The following is a 9,597-nucleotide window of genomic DNA, read 5'->3' as shown; positions in this document are numbered from 1 at the left end:
TTCAGTATCTTTGACGGTTTCATAGCTTTATTTTAACAAACATTTTTAACGGTTGTCTTTCTGCCAGCAGCATTGTGTTTTAAATGAGACTCGGTTTGCCCTGCTTCAGGCTCGGCCACTAAATTGGATTCGAACACTGATTGCAATCTTCCATATCAGGTTGAAACTCTTCTATTTGTAGCGTTGTTTCGAAAAATTTATACTTAGCGTGAACTGTTTGTGTGGCTTCCCGTAGCACAAGCTCGGTGTTGGTAGTTGGTTCTGTAATGGAATGACATTAATGCAAACCGATGAAGACATCATTGTACAGAATGAAAATAAGAGAGAGAGAGAAAGAGAGAGAGAAAGAGAGAGAGAAACAGACAGCGAGAGACAGAGAAAAATGTTTTAATTAGCAAAAGAAAAATAGTTTGGTTATTGAATAACAATTTCATGTAATTGAGAAAACTGTTTTCGATTTTTAACACAATTTTTCTAAAACAATATATTAGTTTTTGATCACTTATTTTGATTCCAGCTCAAACAACAATGGATTCATCGAATGTTAAATGTTATTATAATACAAAAAAAAACAAAAAAGAATCTTTGTGAAAAACAAAAAGAAAATATTATTTACTTTTAAAAATTATGATGTGTTTACACGACGTTTTTTATGAGCCTTCTTACTAATATTATGTGTATAATTTTATTAAAATTATTTATAAAAAATGTCATTAATGTACAAAAATTAAATCTCAATCTCTGGACGTCTCTAGAGACGCCGAAAAGTCGTCATACGACTTTAAAAAAAAGAAAATAAATATTTAATTAAATACTTGCAAAGAATACCTAAAATACTTATAGTTTAACATATTGTACATTGCCTTAAAATGCACTAAAACATTAATTTTACTTCACGCTTAATGCAAAAACACAAAACACCGCTTAATAAACAGTGTTTGGTAAGCTAATTTGCAAAACACAAATAAACAACAACAGGAACAAAACAAAAAAAAAAACTTTCCAGCTGGCACCGAACTCTTTTGATCGTAGAAATTTCGTTCAACAATCCGGTACAAATAACAAACCCCTTTTTTCGCTACTCGCTACTCGGCACAATAAGAAACAGACAAGAAATACACGAGATCACACTTTGTTGTTGTTGTTGTTACTTACCGACAGCTAAATGAGCAGCGAGTGCTATCTTGTTGATACTGAGAGCCCAAATGCGCAGATTGTGTACTCTTACGACGCCCTCAATTTGCAGAAACGTTTGCATAACTTCGGTGTAATCGAGATACTTCGGGGTGCCCTCCATAAGAACCTGCGTCAGATGGGGTACAGAAAATACGGTACAGAGATCAGGCAAAAGAGGGAAGCTATGATAATAGGCGCAGGCCCGACACATCTCGTCACAAAATAGGCGCTGGCAAGGGTACACCGGACGGTAGAGGTGAGGAGAACAAATAAAGTGCGTGAGTAAGTGTGAAGTGTTTTCCGGTGCGGCTTGCATGAATGGAAACGGTGCTGATTCCAGAAAGTGGTTAAAGAATCCTTCGCGTTTCGCGCACTTGGAAAGCAAGAATGAGTGTGTGGATGGAAGGGTAAAAATAAAACCTTCCCCACGACGCTCGAGGCCAGTAAAGAAACATAACTAGGGGCCGGACGCGAAAATTGGTGAAAGAAAAAGTTTTCCTCAGCCGACGCGCGAAAGCTTCGCCTTCCGCCAGTAATCAGGCCCGTGTGCGCGTGTTTGGAGTGCGTTGGCTTGGGTAATGGAAATAAAATCAGTAAGTAAGTGTGCAACCTTAAATCGGTTCCCATTTTATTGAGCCTTTTTCCGGACTTTTGCTTCTTTTTTTCTTGTTTTGCCAATGTGTGGCCAGGTAGCGGAAGCACAGGATGTGCGTAAGGCTAAGGCAAAATTATGAAGCTTGAGCGGAAGCGCGTACGAAAGCCAAGATGGTGGCTTAACTGTTTCAAATTGAAATACAATATTCATTAGGATGGGCTGGATGGGTGGATGGGTGTGTGTTAAAGTAATTTCCCACCCTTCCTTTGCAGACGGTGTGCACTTTTATCTCAATTCTGGCGGCTTACTAGCCGATTGATAAAATCACTCGAAATAATATACCAACCGATCGAAAAGTTACGAACAAATTAAGAGATACGCTGGCGTTCTGTGTAGGTAACAGACCATGAGAGAGAAAGAGAAATAACAAGGAAGCAAGAAAAGAGGCTTTTCCAAACGATTTGAATCTCAATTGAATTTTCTTGGAAATATTGTCAAACACTGGTAAATTCAATCACTATTATTTGAAAGAAAATCTTTCGAGTAATGAACTTATTGAGCGCGATTGGAATTTTTTGCTTGTTGCTGTTCATTCTAATTTTAAAACAAAATTTCTTTTCGTCTAAAAAAGTTACTATGAGTACAAATTGCGGCAAATTAACTACAATTATTTATAACACTGGTTAATGGAAAAGAAAGGTTTTGGACATGGTATTCTTTAAATTACATCAATTATATTCAACAGATGTTTAATACAAGTTGTTACTCAAAGTGCAATGAAATTTAAAAACAAATAGATGCAATGAAAGATGCTACTCATAAACGAAACATGTTCAAAAGTAGAATTATTTGATTATTATGTTATATTAATTAATTTCCAACATGTAATGGAGGCGCCTAGTTAGTCAATATCGTGTGCCCAAATCTACTGTAAACAAACAAATAACCGATGGAGACGCCTGGTCGTTCATGAAATTTAAACATTATTCAATAGAAAATGTTATATAATTGTAATACATATAGAATAATACAGCCTATTAATACGGCCAGGCCTTTCTATCGGAATAAAAAAAAAGAATAATTTCATGAAAATGTTGTATTAAAACAATTTCCACTATGCAATGGAGGCGCCTTGTAAGAAAACATACAATTTAACGATGGAGACGCCTGGTCGCTGATGAAGTCTAAACATCATTTGATAGAAATATAGACATTAACCTACATACAATGCTAAATATAGCGTGATTTATTTTCGCTTTCTCCCTACTTACCACAATTGCATCTCGCATGATGGCAATCGTTGTGGCGAGCACTAGCAGCGAAAACACAAACGTGCAGATCGGATCAATGATGTTCCAGTCGGGTTTGAAATAAATCACCAACGCCGCTATAAACACGCCCAGGCTCTGCACGAAATCACTCAGCACATGGATGAATGCAGCCCGAACGTTGATGTTTTCCTCCTCGTGGTGTCCACCACCCGCATGGCTGTGACCGTGGTTATGCAGCGTGGCACCCATGCTACAAAAGAAAAAAAAAGTCGAAAAGAAATCCCATAAACGTCATCAAATCGTTCGCCTAGTGAAACCTTGAATCGTTACGAAGAATTAAGTCTAAAGCAAACTACGCTCGAACACGTGCACCGAGGGAAAATGGGATTGCTTCACTGCAGAAAACTGCGATCACTGCGGCCTGGCATGCTGTATCAACAGGGAATGCTTGTATTCAAGATGGTCCCCTTAAGGCTGCTTGCTTCTCGTGTGTCCCTATAGCAGAGAAGCGTCACAAAGGTTCAGAAGTAGAAATGTGGCAAACAACTACGGAAGAAAACGGTTTATCTGAAAAGCGAAGATCCTTGTCGTCTATGCGACGCGTTTATCGCCCCCGAATGACAACCAGGGAAGCTTCATGTGTGTTCAGGTCAAAGCTTTAAAGAAAGCATGCCATTGCATCGTAGCTGCTGAGCTCATTACGTAGCTCACATGATATTTGCTAGTTAACGACTCCCACACCGCTTTTCGAAGTGGATTTTCTCTCCCTCTCGCTCTGGTCCGTGCTGAAGCAGAATCCAAACACGAAAGAAATCAATAACTTACCTCTGCTGCAGTGGAATTTCTACGCTAGGAATTACTCTTTTCTCGGACGGATCAGATCCATGTACACCTATTTCAATTCCAGTGGGGTTTCTACAGCGCTCCAATTCAATTATCTGCCCAGCTAGGGTGACCGTTGCCAACGAATTAGGGCTACCTTTTGAAAGTAGCTTAACTGAGTGGAAGAAAAACCCGACTCTACCGGGTGAGGCAGTCATTCAGCAAAATCGGTGTAAAAACCGTCCAATAAATTCTCCTGCTTATGGTGCAAACTCACCGCCACCATTGCTACTATTGCGCCTATCGTCGAAACGAACTTAAGCGGTTCTGCGATTGCAAGGGAAAACGTCTGCCACGGTCTGAAACTATTTCCTATCTTGCCTTTAGCTGCACCACTTGCACTACTTCGCGGACCGATTGTGCCGGTGGAGAAAGAACGCCACTGCGCTGGATTAAGATGGTGGATAATACCACCCATTAATTCTACGAATGAAGGATTATCTGCCACAATCAAATGACACTGACGCAACATGGGATTACGCGGGTCTTGTCTTCAGCAGCGACTTGCTCACCATGCAAGAAATGTATCACCAAATGCGAAGTACGGGCACGGTACTGCACTGTGTTCGAAACGTGAGAAAAGTCTTATCATTGAGTAACACTATCGTGCTACGGCAGTAGTTGATGGAAAAAAGCAATAAGCATCGAACCACGAGCAAATGGTACTCGAAGTACTCAGCGATATGTATCTGTTTCTGATACCGCAAATGATTTAATGTGATTAGCACCAGTAAATTGAAATACGATATACATATGGCTTTCTTCCTAGGCAAGATTGCCAAGGATTTACGACGGATTATAGGTCGTATCATGTATCATAGTTAGCTTTCAATCGCAGTATTTATTAAGGTCAACTAATCCGAAGTATTCTTCTTTATATTAACAAATAAATTAACCTATCAGTAAGTTAAGAAAATCAAAGATCTGCTCTAGTAACTTGTGTCATTAAATGTCAATTAATTTAAGAATATATTTTACAGGAAAAATGTAAACGCACGGATAATTCAAAGTAAAGTTTGGAGTGAAGTCAAACAATTTCATTAAGTTAAACATAAACATTCACAAAAAAGTTATAAATATAGTTATTTTAAACTAAAACTGAGAGTTTTCCTAGTTTCACCTTCAGTTAAACATTGTAAAGGGATTAACAGAAATACTGAAATAATTTTTAATGAATGAAATCAATAGCATCGTTGAAAAATAAAATGTTCAATAACCGATTAAATCAACAACTAAACAATTCAAGCAACAAACTTATACTTACATCACATTCACCAATATTCCTAAACCAGATGTTATCAACATTACTTCGCCATCGAGCTCAAAGTCTCTGTTTATTGTTCTCAGCACTGCCAGATAAAACAGTATTGCCGTCACAACCCAAATCATCAACACCGACACTAGCGCGCCGATAACTTCCGCTCGATACCAGCCAAATGATAACCTAAAAAATAAAAATAATGAAAGTGAGATTTTGTTGAAAAATATATAGTAATTATAGAAAAATATAGAGGAAACATTTATTAAAATGTGCATAAAACCATCATCCAGCAAAAAAAAATCAACAATGTTTGATACTTAACACCAGCAATGTTTCATAAACTGATTCTAATTCCGAACTCATAACCCCGGGCCAATAGATTGTAACTTTCGTCCCAAAAACATATTTCAATTTCAAAGTTTTCTTCTGTATAGACAATAAACTTTAGCAGCGTCTGCTTCACTTTATCTTGCTGCTGAGCGGGTTAAATGCATCTCGTCTTGGCCTGTTTTTGTTGTGCCTTTGATGTGCGGAAAATGCGAAACTTCTCGCTGGTTGCATTCACTGGAAGCAATACACCACCAGTTCAGAACTCACACTGCTGCGATACTGTGATATACAACCTTCACGATCCTTATCGTCGCTATTACACCCTTTTCTAAAAGGCCAAAGGAAGACTACTTCACCCTAATTATATTACAACGAGTTTCGGTCACTAAGGCAAAATCAACCATGCAAAAAATCTATCACTTGGCCAAGATCATACACCGAACTGCTGTTGCTATCCGTGGATAATATTCGCTTTGATCCGACGGAACCGTCCGTATCGTCAACAAGGCACGGCACGCACCACAACCAGCACGAGGTTGAGGTCGGAAGGAAAGTTATTAAAAGTTTTTTCCCCAAGCCCCGACAATCTTTGTACCAAGGGTACGCTGTCCGGTTGATGCAAGAGCCACTTTCTCGGGACTTTTTCTGTTACAGTACGGTCTCCATACTTTTTTGCCTTTCCATGGAGATTACAGCTACCTACCGCTTGGTTGATGGTCGTGCCGCTATCCATAGGGCAAGCAACGATATCATAAAGCTGGCCAAGTCCGCCATAAGATGGGCTGCATCTGTCGCGATAGCGAGACTGTTTGAGTAAATACCACCTGAAAATGGAAACGAATGAGTTACAGTCGAGGGTACCATCAAAGGGGCAAGTGAAGTTTTGCCAGCTTTGCTGTTAATCAGGACGAGATAGAAGTGCATTTGGGAACCTTTCTCTCGTTCGAAGCTCGGCCAGAAATTCCGTTTTTCAAAACCCAAGGCCCAGATATTGCATCCAACAAGTGGCAACAATAAAGCATTTCCGTCGAACACAAACCACCGTCGTCTGTCGATTTGGGTTTTCGCTCGGTGAAGCTGTTGCACCATTCTCTCCGAAGCTTCGTTCATTCTTCAGCAGTAAAACGCTCCATCCAGGGTGTAGTACATGTTGGTCTTCATCCAAGCAAAACTAAAGCAACAAACAGTGGAGTCCTTCAAAAACGAGCTACATTCAGCCGGTTCTTACCTATTATCTCGGCAATCATAAAAATGACGCAAAGCACACTCGCCAGCATGAGCTTCTTCCGGGCTATCTTATCGATCCCTTCCTGCCGGGGTTTGTGACAATGCGCTGAAACGAGAGAAGAGGTTTAGAACGGGGCCAGATAAGTGGGCAATGCTTGGGTGCAATGATGGGTGAGCAATTAGCTGTACGTGCATGTGTTTGACACGGTGAATTAGTACGGATTATAAATCAAAGTTGAACTGCTCAGGTATGCATATCGTTACGATTACCGATGCTTTCGCTATTACACACAAATGAAAAGTCATTAGTAGGATGTGAAATCTTTGGTTCATGCAAACTCTTAATCGTAACACCTCCGTAACAAAACTAATTCTTTTTTATTTGTATAGTTTTACTGTATTTCAATGGAAATTTTCCCTTAAAAAGAGATAGTTATGTTTAAGTGAATGTATTGCGTCAGCATAATTGAGAAAAATCAATTCACTTTTATATAGTTTGTGATTTTTTAAATGTACAAATCAGTATATTGACAGTTAGCGAAATCACAGCCAAAGTAGTATAAGTAATAGCAACATGTTCAAAGTTTAAAAGCATTTTTCAACAAACAAAATTTTGCAAATCGGTTCAGAATCTCTTGAAAATAAATAAACTGAATCATTTGAATATTTTTCACTAAGGATTTCTTACACCATTTTCTAGTAGAACGTCGATTATCCGGGGTGTGCAGGACCGGACTGATGCCGGTTAATTGATTTCCACGGATAATATTCCCTTAAATGTCAGTGGTACATATACGTTTATGATATACACGGGTTGAGTTGCGAAGAAGTATAATTTAATATTTTTTACAGGGAAAGTTCTTCTATTTTTACAGGGCAATCAGAGTTCATTTTATGTTCAAAGTTTAAGTTCACTCAAAGAGTTATTATTATTAAAGTAATCGCATTGCCATTTTCATATATATGTTGCAGAACAGTATCATTCACGCCAACTTCTTCCGAATCCAGCATCGATACCATAGATAATAGGATGTTTTTCCATGATCGAATTAAAGCGATAAAGCATATTTAAAATTTTGTTTAGGACGTAAAATAAAAACATTTTAAATTCATCCTTTAGCACAAAAAATATTTTTAACCAATCTGACATTAGTAGGTACAAATTTTCATCACTGTTGAACAGCTGTCAATTTTCGGCACACGGGTATTCCATTAGCCGATTAATCCGCCCCTGGATAATCAACGTTCTACTGTAGTTGAGTTTTTACTTTTCACTTTTACATCAATTAATGTAGTCTTTATGCACTTTATAACAACTGAATGTTTCAGTTTAAACTGTATTATGGCAAATTTCTATAACCAATTCTGTATACAGTTTCTATTTTTTTGCCATTATACAAACACAAAATGTTTCGTGAAAAACTAATTTTAAACAGCTTCGTTAAAAATATTTTTTATTTTTATTTATTTTATTTTTATTTTAAATATTTTATAAACTTCAAACCAATAATTACCACGAATGCTTCATGCTTCTTAGTGTCTTCACTTAAAAAGCAATAAAATCCAATTTTCTAATCATTAAACACTCAACTGTTCTCACTTTTTGTTTACCATTTATTCAAATGATTTGATAACAAAAAAAACATTACGATATAAAATTTAATCCATTCAATTTAAACCACTTCAACACGATCGGTAATTAAAGCAAACCCATTGTCACAAAATTTAGTACAAAAAAAAGTGATTTGAAATTTAATTTCTCGCAAGCGAAACTGTGACGATGGTCCAGAGTCCTCCGGAACACTCTCCACAATCCTTCACACCCTTTGCAAAACAGAAGACGAAAATTCCTTTCTTTCACACACAAAACTGCACATTTAACCGCAATCCAAAACTTCAATCACAAAATCTCGATCGGTTTCTGCATTTCTATTGCACCATTTGCCCTTACGCCAATATGCCACGCCATAGTTGTTACGGCCATACTGCTCTGCACTACTGTCTGTCCGTACGGGCTTTTGTCGTTTGCTGTGATTTTCTCAAACTGCCATTGCCCAACTTTTGCTCCATGTCACGCTCTGTGATGGAAAATACTTTTCCGATCGTCTTCCGGCAGCGATTTTTCCGAACTGTTTTGCTCTTTCTTTCTTTTTTTTTTGTATTGTTAGTAGATTTTCATTTGAGTATTTTTTCCCCACTTCCATTTCAGTATATTCGCCATGTCGTATGGAATCTCTTCTTGAGGCAAATAAGCGGGTTTTTTTTCTGTACAAGTCGACAACATCGGCTTGAAGGAAAGTTCCGTCGATGTAGTTGGAATAGTCGTCGTCGTCGTCGTCTATCGTAGCCGTCAGTCTTGGTTAGCCGGAAAAGGATTTGACGAGTGGTAAGCAACGAATTTCGGATAGCTCGTTTCATTTCGATGGAATGCCAAATAGAAGCAACAAAAAAAACTGTCTACTCCAAAAATTGCATACTATCTCACGGTGGGAAGCAACTTTTGCTCTGTTGCACTTTTTGGGAAGAAAACGTGAACGGAGATAACCAGAAGCAAATTAACACTATTGTTGTCGAGTCAGTAAAGTTTAGCTGCGGAAAGTGTTTTGCCCTCTTGTGTGCTTTGTTCCTTGTGGATCCGCTTCCGCTCCACGATTCAGCTTTAAATCAATCCATTTACCGTTTAGCTGTGGAAACAATGCAAACTTTCACGAAACCTTTGCAAAGGGAAATTTAAAGAGAAAATTTCCTTTAATCCAATCAGCTTGAAACTCGTGAAATCTGTGCTCAATAAAATCGTAAGAAATTTCATTAAACACAAAAACCGCAGAAGAACGGCTGTTGTGTCCTGTTGCGGA

General features: G+C 38.2%; 1 protein-coding gene across 1 annotated transcript in view; it reads right to left on the bottom strand.

The window, feature by feature from the left end:
• Positions 1 to 9,597, bottom strand: part of LOC125764869 (zinc transporter 2-like) — a 31,693-nt gene continuing 22,096 nt past the window's right edge. The window contains exons 3-8 of the mRNA XM_049429503.1: positions 6,744 to 6,848; positions 6,219 to 6,339; positions 5,189 to 5,368; positions 3,043 to 3,292; positions 1,156 to 1,303; positions 1 to 261 (exon numbers count right to left, since the gene is read on the bottom strand). Coding sequence (XP_049285460.1) covers positions 119 to 261; positions 1,156 to 1,303; positions 3,043 to 3,292; positions 5,189 to 5,368; positions 6,219 to 6,339; positions 6,744 to 6,848 — 947 coding nt within the window. The 3' untranslated portion in view covers positions 1 to 118. The remainder of the gene's footprint in view (positions 262 to 1,155; positions 1,304 to 3,042; positions 3,293 to 5,188; positions 5,369 to 6,218; positions 6,340 to 6,743; positions 6,849 to 9,597) is intronic.

The sequence above is a fragment of the Anopheles funestus genome, chromosome 2RL (assembly GCF_943734845.2).
Source record: "Anopheles funestus chromosome 2RL, idAnoFuneDA-416_04, whole genome shotgun sequence".
Taxonomy (NCBI): domain Eukaryota; kingdom Metazoa; phylum Arthropoda; class Insecta; order Diptera; family Culicidae; genus Anopheles; species Anopheles funestus.
The sequence above is the reverse complement of the archived record's forward strand: the minus strand, read 5'-3'. Positions and strand labels throughout refer to the sequence as shown.